The 19,548-nt window shown below is 38.2% G+C and overlaps 1 protein-coding gene across 2 annotated transcripts in view; it reads right to left on the bottom strand.

Annotated features, from left to right (window-relative positions):
- The window catches only part of SNX7 (sorting nexin 7), a gene marked incomplete at its 5' end in the record, with an annotated part of 97,155 nt that extends 79,452 nt beyond the window's left edge, over window positions 1–17,703 (bottom strand). The window contains one exon of one of the 2 annotated variants that reach the window (XM_079725466.1): window positions 17,509–17,703. In XM_079725466.1, the coding sequence (XP_079581592.1) occupies window positions 17,509–17,688 (180 nt within the window). The remainder of the gene's footprint in view (window positions 1–17,508) is intronic. The other variant, XM_079725467.1, reaches the window with a different exon arrangement.
- Between the last annotated feature and the right edge of the window lie 1,845 nt (window positions 17,704–19,548).

Below are 19,548 nucleotides of genomic sequence, written 5' to 3'. Positions count from 1 at the left end.
AGAAACCATGTTGTTATGAGGGACACTCATCTTGATGGGCCTAAATTTAGACTTCCCAGCTGTGTTTTGGTTTACAACTCTTTCCAATCTGCCTGCTTATAATAATAATAAAAAATTAGAAAGGCCTTCTGTGGAACACTGTTGAAAATATGATTGGGGGAAAAGCCAGCCTATGTCGTGTTCTATAAAGGGGCATACAACACTCAATAATCTTGTTTGACATAATTTCCAGTGCTATGTAGTACATATACCCTTGTATGCATATATCATAATCTATTTATTCATTTTTCTGTTTCTATTTTCTAACAGTGTTACTTTGAATATACTTGGACTTTTTCAGGTTTTGTGCACTACGAAGTTATATACTGACCACAGAAATGTTTCATATAATTTTATTTGACATAATTTTCTACTCTGGCCAAAAAAACCAAAAAAAAAAACCAAAAAAAAAAAACTGGTATATTAAAAGAAAAAGTCTCTGTAGTTAGGCAGAACTAAACTTAATTCAAGTTTACATATATATACAGCTGTGTGAACCTGGTCAAGTCACGTTACTTTTCTGAGATTCAGTAACATCAGAGAGGTCATATCTCACCTTGGATCACAGAGGATAAAAAGAGATGAATAAATGCGGGGTATACATTGTCTCCTTGAAACCTTCATGTGAATTATATAAACCTTACCACGACCCCATAGAGTATGTTCTATTTCTTTCCCTTTTTTAAACCAGCTAGCAATACTATTGAGTATATATACTCTTTTACCTCTTGTTTTCAAATGAGGAAATAGGTTAAATCACATGTTCAAACCCTTAACTGATATTAAGTAGAGGAACCAGCATTTGACCACCACCTAACTGCCAGTAAGTCAAACGTACTGGGAGTTGTCACTGAATTCAATTTTCAGTTTCCCACAAAATTAAATAGAAATGTAAAGCAAGAATAAATCAATTTCTATGGTTAAAATATAGTCGTGTAGTGGACAAAGCCTAAGGAAGTACAAAAACATTCAAGGCAGCCCATAAGAATGGATAGATAAATTGTGGTGTATGCATACAAGGCTTTATCTATATATCTATATCTATATCTATCTATCTATATATATATATATATATATATATATATATATATATAAACACAGCAATGAAAATCAATTACAACTTCATGTAAGGCCATTGATAAATATCACAAACTAAATATTAGAAGAAAAAAGATCAAATCAGAGAAGAATTCACACAGGACAACATCATTTTTTAAAGTCCTAAAACACACAACGTCCAAATTCACATAAACCCTTAATAAATAGTGCTTCAAGATACATATACAGATCTCCCTTGACTTACAGTGGGTTTACATCCCAATAAACCCATTGTAAATTGAAAATATCATAAATCAAAAATTTATTTAATACAACTAACCTACCAAACATCATAGCTTAGTCTAGACTATCTTAAATGTGATTAGAACACTTACAATAGCCTACAGTTGGACAAAATTATCTAACACAAAGCCAGTTTTACAATATAGTGTTGAATATCTCATGTACTTTATTGAATGTTGTCTGAAAGTGAGAAACAAATGGTTTTATGGGTACAGAACAGCGTCAAGCGTATCGGTTGCTTCCCCTCGTGATCGTGTGGCTAACTTCGAGCTGTGGCTCACTGCTGCTGCCCAGCACCAGGAAAGCTTATCTACCACTGCTCAAGAACAGATCAAAATTCACAATTCAAAGTATCGTTTCTACTGAATGTGTATCGCTTTTGCACCATAAAGTCTAAATATCATAAGTCAAACCATTTTAAGTTCAGGACCATCACTTTTACGAAAACCAAATGAATGATAAAAACAAAATTCAAATTATTATTTTCTTTTAAGCAGGAGAGAGAGAGAGAATCTTGGAGAGGGCCACACAGGGAATGCAGGCATACCTCATTTTATCATGTTTCACTTTATTGCACTTCACAGATACCATGTTTTTTACAAGGTTTGTGGCAACTTGGCATCGAACAAGTCTACAGGTGCCATTTTTCCAACAGCATTTGCTCACTTCATGTCTCTGTGTCACATTTTGGTAACTTTTGCAATACGACTTCAAACTTTTTCATTATTACTATATTAGTTATGGTGATCTGTGATGAGTGATCTTTGATGTTACACTGTGAGTGTTTTGGGACATCATGAACCACGCCCATATAAGATGGTGAACATGATAAATGTTTGTGTTCTGACTGCTCCACCCACTGGTTGTTCCCCCATCTCTCTCCCTCTTCTTGAGCCTTGCTATTCCCTGAGATACAACAATACCAAAATTAGGCCAAGTAATAACCCTACCATGGCCACTAAGTGTTCAAGTGAAAGGAAGAGTCTCAAGACTCTCACTTTAAATCAAAAGCTAGGAATGACTAAGCTTAATGAGGAAGGCATGCTAAAAGTCAAGATAGACTGAAAGCTAGGTCTTTTGTGCCAAACAGTTAGCCAAGCTGAGAATGCAAACAAAAAGCTCTTGAAGGAAATTTAAAGTGCTACTCCAGTGAACACACAAATGATAAGAAGGTGAAACAGCCTTATTGCTGATATGGAGAAAGTGTTAGTGGTCTGGATAGAAGATCAAACCAGTCACAACATTCCCTTAAGACAAAAACTAATGCAGAGCAAGGCTCTAACTCTCTTCAATTCCATGAAGTCTGAGAGAGGTGAGGAAGCTGCAGCAGAAAAGTCTGAAGTTTGCAGAGGCTGGTTTATGAGATTTAAGGAAAAAAGCCATCTCTATAACATAATAGTACAAGGTGAAGCAGCAACTACTAATGTAGAAGCTGCAGCAAACTATCCAGAAGCTCCAGCTAAGATCATTAATGAAGGTTGCTACACTAAACAACAGATTTTCAATGAAGATGAAATAGCCTTATATTGGAAGAAGATGCCATCTAAGACTTTCATAGCTAGAGAGGAGAAGTCAATATCTGGCTTCAAAGCTCTTCTTAGTGGCTAATGCTGCTGGTGACTTTGAGGTCAATGCTCATTTACTATTCTGAAAATCTTAGGGCCCTTAAGAATTATGCTAAATTGACTCTGCTTGTGCTCTATAAATGGAACCACAAAGCCTGGATGACAGCACATCTGTCTACAACATGGTTTACTGAATATTTTAAGCCCACTGTTGAGACCTACTGCTCAGAAAAAAAAAAAAAATTCCTTTCAAAATACTACTGCTCTTTGACAATGCATCTGGTTACCCAAGAGCTCTGGGAGATATACAGCGAGATTGATGTTTTCATGCTTACTAATACAACATCCATTCTGCAGCCCATGGATTAAGGACTTTCAAGACTTTCAAGACTTATTATTGAAGAAATACATTTCACAAGGCTATGACTGCCATGGACAGTGATTTCTCTGATGGATCTGGGCAAAGGAAATTGAAAATCTTCTGGAAGAATTTCAGCAGTCTAGATGTCACTAAGAACATTTGCGATTCATGGGAAGAGGTGAAAATATCAACATTCACAGGAATTTGGAGGAAGCTCATTCCAACCCTCACGGATGACTTTGAGGGGTTCAAGACTTCAGTGGAGGAAGTAAATGCAAATGTGGTGGAAATAGCAAGAAAATTGGAATTAGAAGTGTGAAGATGAAGTGAATTGCTGCAATCTCATGATAAAACTTGAATGGATGAGAAGCAAAGAAGTGGTTTCCTGAGATGGAATCTACTCCTGGTGAAAATGCTGTGAAGATTGTTGAAATGACAACAAAGGATTTAGAATATTACATAAACTGATACACTTAGTTGATGAACCAGAGGGAGGGTTTGAGGACTCACTCCAACTTTGAAAGAAGTTCTACTGTGGGTAAAATGCTATCAAACAGCATTATACACTACAGAGAAATCATCTGTGAAAGGAAGAGTCAACTGATGCAGAAAACCTCATTTTGTTGCCTTATTTTAAGAAACTGCCACAGCCGCTCCAACCTTCGGCAACCAACTCCCTGATCAGTTAGCAGCCACCAACATTTCTAAGTGCCAGGGATGAACCTTAGCACCATACACTTGCATTATTTCATTTAATCCTCTCAACAATCTGATGAAAGAAAGCTCAATTATCATCACCTGAATTTACAGATAAATAAGCTTGTACCATAGGGATAATAATAATTCTCCCCAAATCACTTATTTCTTAATTGGAAGAGCCAAGACTCAGCCACCACTACCATCACCACCACCCATGCACACACACAAAAAGCACCTATTATAGCACCTTTATTTCATTTAACAAAAGTTCATTGAATGTCAACTATGTATCAAGCACTAGGCTGGGATACAACAGTGGCCAAGACTGGCTGGCATGGTGCCTTCTCTCATGAAGCTTACATGATAGTTAGGGGGGAGGGTAACAGATGATAAAGAAATAAAAATATAGAAAAACAAGATAAGTCCAGATATAAATAAGTGTTGATAAACAGGGGATAAACAGATAAAATAGAATGAATTGCTGGAGTAAGTGGTTAAGGCAGGAAGTGAGAGGAATGCTTTTGAGAGAGCTGTCAGGGAAGGTGTCTTTAAGGAGGTGATGTAAGAAGGAGCCAGCCATGAAAAACACTGACGGAAGAGCATTCCAGTCAGGGGAACCAATAATGCCTAAGGCAGGAAAGGACTTAGGATGTTGGGAGACCAGAAAGGGGGCAAATGGGTAGAACACAGGCTTTGATGAAGATATAACCAATGAAACTCATTTTGACGTTTACTGTGGCAGAATTTTAAGTATTCATATTTTTATCTTATAGGTCTTGAAAAAAGGGAAGGGAGAACTCCACGATAAATGAACGTTGCACCTGAAATCCAAAGTAAGATATCTGTTGCACAGCTAGAGGCTTTTAAGGATCTGTATGATCCTACTCAGACTATTCATGAGCATTAACCAATAAGTGGTTATTAATCATGACTAATGCCTTTCCATTTATCTCAATTATGCTTGGGTAATTTCTTATCTAGTGGAAATTTTTCTTTTTTGTATTTTACACTCTATAGAAAAATTAGTTTTCCTTATTCAGAAAGGTTCAACATCCCATTTGCATATGATTTTGCCACAAAACCACTGTGGGAGCCGGTATGATTGTTCCCAATAACCCCTTGTCTTTCTATGAAAGGAATACACTTCCTGGTCAGTTACCAGGTAATTTTCAGTGCCTCCTTATGGAAGGAAAATAAGTTTCCCACCCCAGTTAATTTGACCAGTGACTTGCTTTGGACAGTGTCGTGTGTCTGGGCAGAAGATTTGGAAGCCATTGCCTGTTTCCACCAGTGCTCATATTCTTTTCCCTCTGCCATAGGAATGACATGTCCCAATTAGCATCACTCCTTTAATCTTGATCCCAAAATAAAGAAAACACAAGAAGCAGACTCAAAGCCTGGACCAGACTCTCAGTTCAGTCATAGTTGACAGGTACATACCTGAGAAAGAAGTCTTTATTGCAGGTAAGCCACTAAGATCTTGAGGCTGTTTGTACTACCGCATTATCTAGTGAAACCTAACAGAAAAATACCATTCAACTTTCAACCAGGTTAAATACATATAAATATATATGTACATATGTATTATGTATGTATGCACACAGATACACACACTTAACCTTCTCAGAGTTAATACAAAGAACAAAATAGGAATTTTTCCCCCAGTTCTGAAAACTCACATACCAAGAGTTTGCCTTTAGTTTTTGGTCACACATAATAAGGTTTCCATTTTAACTGTAAACAGAATTTCTATTCCTAATGTTTCATCGTGAAAGAGTAATCTCTGTTTTTCATTTTAAAATGAAATTTTTATTTCTTATATCAAAAATTTTAAGCAATGATTTAAAAGAATAAAATATTATGCTAAATTAAAGAAGCTAGACACACAAAAAGTGCAATTCCATTTATATGAAGTGTCCTAAAAAGGGAAATTTATAAAGACAGAAAACAGATTAGTAGTTGTCTAAGGCTGGGAGTAAAAATGGATATTAACTGGAAATGGCATGATGGATTTGAGGTGGAAGATGAAAATGTTCTAAAACTGGTTAACAGTGATGGTTGTACAACTAAGTAAATTTACTTACAAAAAATCATCTACCCAAAATGGGTGAATTTTGTGGTATATAATTACACCTCAATAATGTTAGTTAAAAACAATTAAAAAGGGGTATGTTATACCAAAGCATTTCTCAAGGCCAAAAAAATTATTTGTTTCAATTTTAGAAACTACTGATTTAACCTTCTGTTCTGTTTTATCACAGATGTGTTTTACTGATTTTTATATCAGTATTTGCTAATAATTTTGATTGTCTAACTACATCCTTTTTTATTAATACTATAAGTAGCACTGCATTATCCAGCGTGATTGGATATATGAAGTGCCAGAGTTATTCAAATATTGTTTAAAATAGACAAAACTTTCAAGCAAATAACTCTCCATTTGTTTATTGAGACAACTTTAAAGTATATTCTTAAAGTGACTAAAAATGTTTATTTTAACTTTAAGTCTAACATCATCTTTGAAAAGTGTGGGATACAATTAAAAAATACATGAATAAAATAAATTTGAACACTACAACTGCATAACTGTTGAATCTGTGTTTCCTTTTGATCACACTAGCCACTTGAAAAACTAGCAGGCTCTCAGAGTTATACTAGAGCATCCTATCAGAACCCCCAAAATGCAAAAATAAAACTCCACCTTCAAAACCCAATAGAATATATTTTATTAAGTTCAAATCTGAAGTCTTTTAACATTATTTTCCCAAAACACTTGTAATAATTTTCCCCATTGCCACTGACCAATAAATAAATAAAATAATGCTATCTGCACAAAAGAACTCTATAGTTCTTCTTCCTATAGGTTCTCATGGATTTTTTCTTCTTTTGGCTATACAACATCCAATCCTGTTTCCAACCATAACACTGGGTATAGTTTCTGCTAGTGCCTGTCCCTTTCTGCATCTGCATTTCCAGCCTTCAAATCTACTTTGTGAGCTACTATTACATTCCTTTCCTGCCAGAGTTGATTTCCATTGCTTGCAACCAAGCCCCCTGATTGAGACAGGTACTATTGGCTTCAAAGGATTTATTTTTCCCAAGTAAGAAGGTTTCTAAATGATTCCCTTGGGTTTTCTTATGCTTTGTGCTTATTTCTTCTAATGAAATCTAAATAGGAGCTATTGTCCAGAATTGACGCTTAACATAGCTCTGTGTCATCTGTCAGTAATATTTACTCACCATTTGTCAAGACAAATTTGTTTTAAATTCTATTTGGTCTAGTAACCTGATTGGAAAGACCAATACAATACAAACTGAATTTACTGAAAACAGATGATTGGAAAATTACTGCAATAACTGTGTCCATATATATGAAAAAAGGCACAGGCCATATCATTCATTAATGTATTTATTCCATTAACATTTAGAGTTCCTACTCTTCTACCTTCAAGGAATTTAATTTATTGGAGATAGACAAGCAATTAAGATTTTAGAGATGAGAAACAAATACCTCTTTATAAGGCAAAATGTATTAAGTATTATGAGATTCAAAACACTATTATGGGGAGCACAGAGTGGGAAGAAATTAGTTCTAGCTGGAGAATGAAGAAGCTCTTAAGGAAGAAGTCGCTTTACAACGGGCCGTAAATAACAGAAAGGATTTTGTTTTGTTGACCCAACAGTATATTGTAAGGTGCAAATAAATCACTGAGGAATCCTGTTAAAATACAGATTCTGATTCATTGGTTCTGGAGTGGATTCTGAAACTGCATTTCTAACAAGCTCCCAGGTGATCCAATAGATTCGTGGAACATACTTTGAGTACTAAGGTACGTGCGCATACGCGCATGCAAAAGAGAGTAAGAGAGAGAGAGAGAGAGGTGAGGGGAGCCACGGTGTAGCCTAATCACCAAGAGCCTTGAATGACACAATGTGACAATATGTTCTTTATGTTCAGAGCTGGGTGCTCTGGAAACATCAGTTTTCTGTGAGCACACAGGACAGACTACAGGCAAAACATCAGAAGAAAGAAGACCTTGTGTGGCTATTTTAATGGTTCTCAAATGTAAACACAATATACTACTTGGGGCTGGAGCAGTGGGAACGAGAAGAAGGCACTAATTCTAGAGATACCAAGAAGATAAAACCAACTGGGACATTTCAGATATGTAGGGGACAGGGAAAGTGAGTGAAAGGGATAAACAGAAGGTAAGACCTAGTATTTTATCCTAGATATCTAAGAAATCATCACATCATTAGCAGAGAATCAGATGGAAAAGACAACAGGTGTGGGAAGAGAAATAACAAAATTAGGGAATGGAGAAACATAGTTCAGTTTGGGAATGAAACTGTAGGGATGAGTTGAAGGGATGAGTAGGACCACCTAATTAAGGCTTTCCATTGCTCCTGTGGTTAAGTTTAGCATGCTAAAATTTCATTTCCCTCTTAATAGCGGGAAGGGACAGTGCAACTGTCACACCCTCTTCTCCTCTGGGACAGTTAGTCATCCAGCTTGTGCCAGAGCATTTTTAGTGAACCTTCAATTAGAAAACTATTCCATAAACTGACCTAAAACTGATCTCCACATACTCTTGACCTAGTGGTTCTACTTTTGCCCTTCAAAACTATAAACATTTAATCCACCTAGATCATAACAACTCTTCATAAATGTTGTTAAAAGAATCAGCCCAAGTCTTTTCCAAGCTAAACTACATTTTGTTCTTCCCAGCCTTTCTTCACAGTTGCCAGAACATATCATCAGTGAAACCCTTAGTTTATTCTCCTTCATGATAGCAAATGCATGGCGAGACTGTTACTACTGCAACCCTCCCCACTCCTTGTGCCAATGGAAGACAGTGCTGATGGATCCAAGCCTTATTTCTGCTAAGTCCAGACTAGATCTAAGGCTCTATCTCAAAACAGCATTCCAAGGATCAGGGCACTGGTATCCATAGATGATATAATATACCTTTGCCATTTTCTGACATCAACTCCCCCTTTAAAATACAGAGGGTGGAATGGAACTTAAGTTGCACGAACAGTTCAAATTATCGTACAATTAATACTCCATATGACCTTGAAAATATGTTGTTTGTTCAGATTCAATAGGTACCTTGTCATTTGGGTATATTGATCATTCAGTCACTGAAAATCACTAGGAATGTTTGTACATAAAATGGTCTTATACAAGGTGTCTCCAAACTTATCCTGCAAGTTCCTTGTTGGTTTTAATTCTATTGTTGACCATATATGCTCATTCATCAGGAGAACTTGAGGATTTTTCATCTTCTTTCTACTTCACTCACCTACTCTTCCTCATCTGGGAGGAATATAAGAGTACTTAACATCTAAGAGGTCTGTGATGGTAGACAGTGGAGCTTCTAGTGGGAGGAATCCTGGATCAGCCCTGTTTTCCTTTACTTTATCGGTTCCTCTTTTTTTTAACCATCAAAATGGTAAAACCCACTGAGGTAGGATCAGTATGAAGGTCAGAGAAAGGGGAACACATGACTTGCCTGCTTTAATCGTGTATTCTAGGTTTTAAGTGAGACAATTGAGAATGCATACACACATACACTACAGATATACATACACAGAAACATTCACTATGCTTACACATTCTACATGCACACACATACATAATATATGTGTGTATACATATACATACACATTCATATATGCCCACACTACATATATGCATACATATGTAAATACTGTGTGTGTATGTTTTATATATTTCTGTACAGATTACCAAGGTAGAAAACCACTCATTGATTTAAGGATATTTCTTGAGTAATCATAATCCAAGCTAGTAATAAAATATTAATTTGGTTAGACCTGTACTCCTCAAACTGGTAGCCACTAGCCACAGGTGGCTATTTAAATTTAAATTTAAATTAATTCAAATTAAACACAATTAAATGTTCAGTTCCTCAGATGTACTAGTTTACAATTCAAGTGCTCAAACGGCACATGTGGCCAGTGACTGCCACATTAAACAGACAGAGCTGGAACATGTCCATCACTGTCGTTCTTTTTGGACAGCAGGATCCTACAGGGGCAGTGTATAACTGATCAATATTCAAGAGGGTTTACTAAGGGCCAGGTACTATTTATAAGCTCTTTACATTTACTAAGTCATTTAATCCTCATATTTATTATTTGCCCTCATTTTACGGATGAAAAGTCTGAGGCACTGAGAGGTTAAGTAACTTGCCAAAGGAAATAAAGCTAGTAAGCAGTGGAGACAGGATTTCACACACAGGCAGTGTAGCTACAGAGTCTCTGCTCCTAAATACTAAGCTTATGTCTTGCTATATTTTAACTTACAATGATGAGTAGAACCTCCTTCAAGACTTTACATTTATCCCAATTAAGTTTCATAGTCTGCTTTTAAACCCAGTATTCCAATTTATCAAAAATCTGGAAGACTGATTATGTTATACAGACTATTAGCTTTTGGTACCGTTTCCACTGCTGTATAACAAACCATCCTAAGACAATTTGTTTTTATATTTTATTATGCACATTGGTTTACTGGGTCAAGAATTCTGACAGGATACAGCAGAAATGGGTTGTTTCTCCTCCATTATATGTGGGGCCTCAGCTGAGATCTGATGGCTCAATGCTGGGGCTGACGTCATGTTAGACATTTTCACTCACAAGTTAGTCATTTAATGCTGGATGGTGCCTGACTTCAGCTGAGGCTGCTGATTGGAACATTTACGTGTAGTCTCTCAATGTAGCCTGGGCTTCCTCACAATATGGAGGCCTTAGGTTACATGTCTTACATGGCAAAAGCACACTGTCCCACTGAAAAAAATCAGAGCCTGCATTTCCTTTTATGATCTGGCCCTGGAAGTTGCACAGCATCATTTCCACCATACCCTACTAGTCAAAGCAGTCACAATCCTAGCCACATTCAATGAGTGGGGCATAGATCCCACCTCTTGATAGGAAGGTGGCAGGTCACATTATAGAACAGCATATAGGATGGGAGGTGGTGATGTGGCTGTCTTTATCCAGTTATTCTCCATACTTTTGTAGTATTATGTATTATGCTGGTTATTCTCTCTTTTCACCCCCACCCTTCCAGCTCTCATCCATCTATTCTCTGTCCCTTAGGAGACTGACCCCTATGAATGTCATCACCTGAGCAGCTTGCTTAGTGGGGGCCAGAAGCAGAGATCCAAGAACAGGAGAAGAGGAGCTCAGGGAATATACCCCCATTTCCTCCCTGCTTTGGTGCCACACTTCAGGCAGTGGCACATTTCTAGCTGCAGCTCTGTGTAAACACAGCTCATGTGGAAATGGCCCCTTCTCCACAGCTCCAACTCTCACTGGGTTCCAGCAACACTATTTCCATCTCTCTTCCCTTTAGAACTAGGGGTGCTAAAGGCTTTTTGCTACTGCAAGTCTCTAAATGCCTCAGTATCCTTTCTTTGTTCCTGAAACTTGCCCAAAATGCTATAAATAAATAGTCCTTGCATTAAACTCTCTTCATTTAAATCATGGAAGAGAATTCTGATTCTTATCATGGCCATGAATAATAGATGCAAACAATAGAAACTGAATAAAGATGGTTCTGACAACAAATGTGAAAAATTAATAACCAGACTTCCAATATCTTCTTCTAAGTATTTGAGAGAATTGTTGAATAGTACAATTGTCCCTCCATCACTACACTGAATTGAGCTGGTTGTCTCCACAACCATAGCTCATTATTCTTTCAAAAATATCCTTTTCCACAAAAATATGAGTGATTCCTTCAAAAGCTTGTTCAAATAAACATATATATTGTTATATTTCTGATTTACCTAAAAACAATCTTAGTCTTCCACCATTCTTATTAAAAATGACCACCTCCTTCTTTTCAAAGTGTTTATACTAAATATACTAAGTAGTTCTGTTGCTTTGATAGCTTTACCAGAGCTTGAAATTAAGCCTACTTGTCTATACCTTCCAGAACTTCCTTTCTTCCCCCTTATCTTTGAAAAGAATTTTTACCTATTTCTAGCTTTTGAGCACCAAGCCTGCATACCATGACTTCTCGAAGTCGACTAGTGGTGATGATGATAATTACATCTGTAAATTCCCTGATTATCCTAAATGATATAGATCTCACTTTATGGTCCTGAATACCATTTAGAAGACCAATAATAAGAGCTATAATTTACTGAGTAACAAATAAGCATCTCAGTGTTTCACTGTGACCTGTTTACCTATGCTCTGTTTCAACTGCTGTTTCTTCTACACATTAGAGTATTTAATTTTAAAAAAGACAATTTATTTTAATATATTATTTTTCCCCAAAAAGAAGAACTTTTTCTTTTAAATGTAAACAAGTTTGATCCTTTTCTCTAGGTAAATTTTTTGCAAGCCTCATCTCATTTTGGCCCAGTTCTAAAACAATTATTACACTATTGTTTCACTTTTTATCCTTTTTCTTTTCCTTTTTTCAAATTATCAGTTATGTTCTCCTACCTTCCACATCTATTCTTGTTCTTTTAAGTCAATATCCTCTGCATTCCTTGTGCTCTATTGAGAGTTGGCATAATTTTCTCTTAACTGGATTATCTAAAAACTCAGAACAATAATTTGTTTTACTTTCCATCTCTCTTGATTTATACTGTCATTTAGAGTTTCTGTCACATCTTCCAACCGGACTCCAAGACTGTGACAACAAGAACTGAATCTTGCATTTCTTTTTTCCAAAGAATCCTTAGCACAGAATCTTACACAAAAATACTTAACATGTATTTACCAGGTACTTGTAATGTACTGTGAGAAAAAAAGGAATAATTATAAGCCAAAGAGCCTACTCTTTAAAAAGCTTCTGACCTGCAAATGTATACTGATAAACCACATTAACAAAATGAAGGATAAAAATCATATGATCATCTCAAAAGATACAGAAAAAAACACATGATAAAATTTAACATCCATTTATGATAAAAATTCTCAACAAAGTGGGTAGAGAGGGAACATACCTCAACATAATAAAGGCCATAACAAAGCCATAGCTAACATATACAGTGGTGAAAAACTGAAAGCTTTTCCTCTAAAATCAAGAACAACACAAGGTTGTCCTTATTCAACACAGTATTGAGAGTCTTAGCCATAGCAATCAGACAAAAAGAGGTAAAAGTCTTCCAAATTGAAAAGAAAGAAGTAAAACTATCACTGCTTGCAGATGACAGGATACTATATATAGAGAACCCTAAAGATGCCAAAAAAAAAACTATTAGAACTAATAAATGAACTCATTAAAGTTGTAAGATACAAAAATCAACATACAGAAATCTGTTGTGTTTCTATACACTAATAATGAACTATCAGAGAAATTAAGAAGATAATTTCACTTACAATTACTACAAAAAAAATACGTAGGAATAAATTTAACCAAAGAGATGAAAGAACTATACTTTGAAAAGTATAAGACACTGATCAAAGAAATTGAAGACAATACCATGCTCATGGGTTGGAAGAATTAATATTGTTAAAATTTCCATACTATCCAAAGCAATCTACAGGTTCAGGGCAAGCCCTATCAAAATACCAATGGCATTCTCCACAGAACTGGAACAAACAATCCTAAAATTTGTATGGAACCACAAAAGACCTTGAATAGGCAATTCAATCTTAAGAAAGAAGAACAAAGCTGGAGGTATCATGCGCCATGGTTTCAAACTATGCTACAAAGCTATAGTAATCAAAATAGTATGGTACTGGCGCAAAAACAGACATATGTATCAATGGAAAAGAACAGAAAGCCCAGGAATAAGCCCATGCTTATATGGTCAATTAATTTATGAAAAGGGGGCCAAGAATATATAGTGGGGAAAAGAGAGTCTGTTCAATAGATGGTGATGGGAAAACTGGACAGCTACATGCAAAAGGATGAAACTGGACCACTTTCTTATACCAAAAAAAGAAGTAAACTCAAAATGGATTAAAGACTTAAATGTAAGACCTGAAACCATAAACTTCTAAAAGAAAACAAAAGCAGTTGCTCTTTGACATCAGTCTTAGCAATATTTTGGGGGATCCGTCTCCTCAGGCAAGGGCAACAAAAGCAAAACTAAACAAATGGGACTACATCAAACTAAGAAGCTTCTGCACAGTTGAAAGCCATCAACAAAATGAAAAGGCAACCTACTGAATGGGACAAGTTATTTGCAAGTGATACATCTGATAAGGGTGTTAATATCCAAAATATATAAAGAACTCATACAACTCAATAAAATAACAATCACAAAAAAGAAAATAAACAAAACAAAAAAGAACAAACAATCCAATTAAAAAATGGGTAGAAGAACTGAATAGACAATTTTCCAAGGAAGACATACAGATGGCCAGAAGACACATGAAAAGAATGCTCAACATCACTAATCACTATGGAAATGCAAATCAAAACCATAATACGATATCACCTCAAACCTATCCAAATGGCTATTATCAAATGAACAACAAAAAACAAGTGTTGGTGAAAATGTGGAGAAAAGGGAACCCTTGTGCACTGCTGATGGGAATGTAAATTGGTGCAGTCAGTACGGAAAACAGTAGGAAAGTTTCTCGAAAAATTAAGAATAGAACTGCCATATGATCCAGCAATCCCTCTTCTGAGTATTTATCTGAAGAAGTGAAAACACTAATTTGAAAAGACGTATGCACCCTATATTCACTGCAGCATTATTTACAACAGCCAAGATATGGAAGCAACCTACGTGTCCGTTGATAGATGAATAGACAAAGAGATGTTGTGTATATGTATAAAATTGAATATTACTCAGCCATAAAAAAGAATAAAATCTTGCCACCTGCAACAACATGGATGGACCCAAAGGATATTATGCTAAGTGAAATAAGTCAGACAGAAAAAGATAAATACTTTATGATTTCATTTATATATATGTAGAATCTAAAAAAACAGAACAAATGAACAAACAAAACAGAAGCAAAACTCATAGATACAAACTGGTGGTTTGGCGGAGGGAGGCGGAAATAGGTTGGGGGGAATAAGAAGTGCAAACTTCCAGTTATAAAACAACTAAGTCACAGGTATGTAATGTACAGTGTAGAGAATATAGTCAATAATATTGCAGTAACTTTACAATGGTGACAGATGGTTACTAGACTTATCATGGTGATCAATTCATAATGTATATAAATGTCAAATCACTATGTCATACACCTGTAACTAATATAATATAGTATATCAACTATATTTCCATTAAAAAAAGAGAAAAAGAAAGAGCTTCTGGATGGGGGCACGGTATATATATTCATAAATAATCAAAGGAAATAAGAAACTACAATTGTAAATATAAACTGAATATGAAAATGGTCAATCTCAAAGTACTAAAGGGTAAAGTTAGTACACTTTGGTAGTAATGGTTGATAACATCTTAGGGTAGGCTGGACAGTGGCAGGGTTCTACAGAGGAGCAGGCTAAAAAGGGAGTAGTAGAGAGAGTAGGCCAAATGAAGACAACTTTCTTAAATTTGCTTGTCTACCTGTGGTTAATGGTTGAAAAATTCAACTTACTAAAATAGAAGCAGGCAGGGCCCATACACTTGGATCCACCCTGCTTGCTAGTGCTGTGTAACTACATGTGTTGGACACTTAGAAAAAGTTAAGACCCTCTTCTATAGAAACCAGCCATACAGATTAAGGTAAAGATACAATATTGCACATTATTATATGCCCTGCTTAATAAAGCAGAGGTTAAGTATGGTGTTGCAGCTTACAGCCTTTAAAAACAGGACACAAAATTACAGACACAAAATTAGGTAGAAAAACAATTTTTTTCTTTAGAATGAGAAAAGAAATCTCAACAACTGATTGGAGCCATAGAGTTCTAGATTCCTTTCTAGCTTTAGGCAATTCACCAGAAATGACAACTTAGAAATGCTTCTGGCTACAACCTGTCATTCCCTTTCCACCTAGAACCTGTACAACTCCCAGTAACTTACAACATTTTACAGAGGCCTAAGCCAACAACACAGTTAAATTTAAATTAAAGTTAAATTTCATTAACTTCACCTAAAATCTGCCTCTGACTACAGAGGCTCATTAAAACAGTGATTCTCAGTTGAGGCTAGGACACTGAGAATCTGGGGAAAGAGAAACCACATGACAAATTTAAACCATCCCAGATGATTCTGATATGCAATTGCCACTCCCTACATTCTCCCCGTACCCCCCGCCCCCGAAGATTCACAGTGCAGAGTCCCATACACTAATACCATAGTCTAATGGTATATTAGAAGGCAATATAAACAAGAACTGGCCAATTGTCCTTGATCTGAACATAAAATATGTGTGGAACATAAAAGTGTAAACAATTCCATTGTTTTACAATTTAAACACATTGAAAAGGTCAAGTGACTTCATCAAGGGTACAAAACTGATACTCTCTCTGAACCTCCCAAATACAACTATTCCTACCATTTCATTTAATCCTGAAGGAAAAAAAGGGGGAGTTTTACATATTCCTCTTTGGGGTCAGAGTATGCTTGTTCACTTTCTAACTTCTTTCCCAGAATAAAGCAGTGGTGAAGTTTGTTGGCTTTACTTAACAGCTCAAGGTAACATTTACCTACTGTACAGGCTTCTTAGTAATTAATACAATGCTCCCATCTCAAGTCTTCTGCCAACAGCAACGAGAGAAGATGCAGTGGCATTGAACGGCCCCGCAAGAATGGTATTTTTCTTTTCCAAAAAAAAAAAAAAAAGTACAACCACCAGCCTACACGCACAAGTCGGCCAGTAACCCTTGTCAATTTCTCTCCAACTATCCTACAAGTTCAGAGGGCCCTTTGGTCCTAGATTTCCCCGGGTAACGTTTAAAAACGAAAGCGCTGTCTGTGGGTTGGGTAGCAGGAGGTGACTATCTGAAAAATCCTGAGCTCCGCAGCGCAGGAGCTTCCCCGTTGGACACACGAACCGTTTTCTCCGGAAGAGGGATTCCCTCACGCCTCTTCCCACTAGACTTGAGACTCACCTCCGGCGCCACCCAAGTCTCCAATCCACAACCAGCAACAACACTAAATCAAGAATAATTTCTCTAGGCTCGGGTGATTTCGCTCCCAGAGTTCAGGGCTGGCTGAACCTGAAAAGAAGCTGCCAGGGGCGGGGGCACTTTTGGGCCACCGCCACCCGGGTTCGGGCACTGTCACTGGAAATGTCCGCGTCAAATAAGGGAAGAGGAGAACAGGGTGAAACAGCACAACTTTGCAGACTCCACGAAGCCACGGCCCTGCCAAACATAAGGTCAAAGTGCAGACGAGGGAGCGGCTGCTATTCGGGACCCGCCGGGACGCAGCCCCGGAGCCGGCGAGCCGCCAGGCGGGGTCGGGCAGCTGGGGGAGACCCACCCTGCCCCGGCTCCGAGTCTCCAGCGGGGCCGAGCGAGCGCGCTGGGGCGGCCGCCGCACTGCGGGGCCAACTCCGGGAGTTGACTTGGAACTTTCCCGGGACGCGCCGCCGCGCCGCCCTCACCTTACTGAATACCTCCAGGTCGTCCTCGTCTTCGTCCAGATCCAGCACCTCGGCCTGCAGGAGGGAGGAGGAGCCGCTGCTGCCGGGGAGGGGTGCGTCGCCCCCCGGGCTCTCCCCGCCGCCGCCCCCAGCCGGGAGGCCCGAGGAGCGCGCCTGAGGTGCCCGGCACTCGCCCTCCATCCCGAGAGTGCGCGCCCCGCCGGCCGCAGCCGCCAGCCCTGCTACCCAGAGCGTGCCCATTGGCTCCCGCGCATCCTGCGCCTCCCCGGACAGCCCCGCTCCAGCCCCACGTCCGCTGCGCAGACGCGGAACTGCCAGGGCGAACGCGGGGCCCAGGCTCATCCCCACTTGGCTTGGGGCCTGCCGGAGGCGAAGGGGTGGGACTCTCGGACTCTGACTAGGGTGGGGCCAGGGACGCTGTCCCCTGAAGGTAGGAAGGGGGCGTCCTCGTGCGGACCTGGCTGCGGGGCTACCCTACGACCGCTTCCACGGGGGCGGGGGTCTGGGCAGAAGCGACGGAGCGAACCGTGAACTTCAGAGCATCCACAGCGGGGCTGGAAAGCAGCCGACCCATCTCGCCAAGAGAAAAAGCCAATACTGTATTTCCTGTATTTTAATGGTTGCCTTTTTTTCTTGGCTGTGGATTTCGAGTCCGTCTTTTACTAAGGCTAATGCAAAACCTCCTCTGTTTTGTAATTGATTTTTGACCCAGTGACCGGACTGTGTGGTCATTTCACTGTCAAGCCAGGGAAGTTGGATTTAAAAACTATTTTCAGCCACTTTCAAATGCATCTTTATTTCTGGAGGTCATCCTGAAGTTAATGAGCAAGAATGTTACTAAGAGTCGAGGACAGCGAGCAGGACTGGACATTGACACCAAGAAATAATCTGCAGTCTTTACGCTGCCAATGCAAAACTGTGATTATTTAGTTGTTCACTGCTTATTATTAAAAAAAGAAAAACTAAATTCCAAAAATAATGGATAATTGAATGCAAATTGATATATTTGGAACTATCTTCAGGTTTTATTGCTTACTCGCCTCAGCCCCAGCTCTTTTCTCCCATCAGCCAGGAAAGAACATCTAAGAACTTTGCACATAGAGAAGAGGCTAATTCAGACTTGATTTCCAAAACGTCTCCTGGCAAAATGTTTAGCCTGATGTTTAAAACTATTAACTTTGGAAAAAAAGACGTATGTAAGAGAATTTCTTTTTCCAATTAGAGGACAAGGCCTTAATAATATGTTCCCTCTTAACCGTTCATACTGGTTTCAGTTCATGAACGCACTTATTCAGCCAAGCTGGTCTCTCTGCGGGGTGAATATCCAGGCTCCTTCCTATGCTTTATAGTCCCTGTACCCAAAATGCCATCTCCTGCCTGTCCTGCAGGAATTAACTATAACCCCATGTCTTTCAGGAAGACTTTCTGATTGACACAGTCTGTTCCCAATTTAGTATTTAATTTTATTTCATGCTGTAGATTGTATTTATTTCATGTAAATGCCTTACATTCCTTAGTAAATTATAACATTTTAAGCTTAGGCATCACATTATTTATTAATAAACCACAGTAGTAGATGTACTCACTTCAAAAAGCTCTCTGCTAGGGTATACAAAAAATACAAGTTATTAAAAAGCTATTTTTTTCTCTCTAAGCTCATTCTGGCTAGTGAGGAAGATTCAAGTTTTTCGAATTGCAGACTGAACCAGGAAATTCTTAAGGATACTGTGACTCACAGAATTGCCAGAAAGCGTAGAGACAGGCTCAGAAAATGGGCAGAACAAACCAAGACTATAGAGCTTGTATCACAGCCACACCCATGCCATAGAACTAATAACGCAGACATTGCTGCCACCATTACTGAGCACCAGATGCCACACCCCTTCCACATACTGCCATTGACAGTGATGTCACTGGACTCCAGGTGCTGACACCAACATCAGTACCACAGCTGCCTCTGAGAACTGCCTTTGCTATTACTACCACAAAAGTACCCACAGTCCTGTTTCTCTGTTTTAATTATTCTAATTTCAAAACCCT

The sequence above is a fragment of the Hyperoodon ampullatus genome (genome assembly GCF_949752795.1).
Source record: "Hyperoodon ampullatus genome assembly, chromosome: 2".
NCBI classification, from domain to species: Eukaryota; Metazoa; Chordata; class Mammalia; order Artiodactyla; family Ziphiidae; genus Hyperoodon; species Hyperoodon ampullatus.
This window is presented reverse-complemented; position numbering and strand designations above follow the sequence as displayed.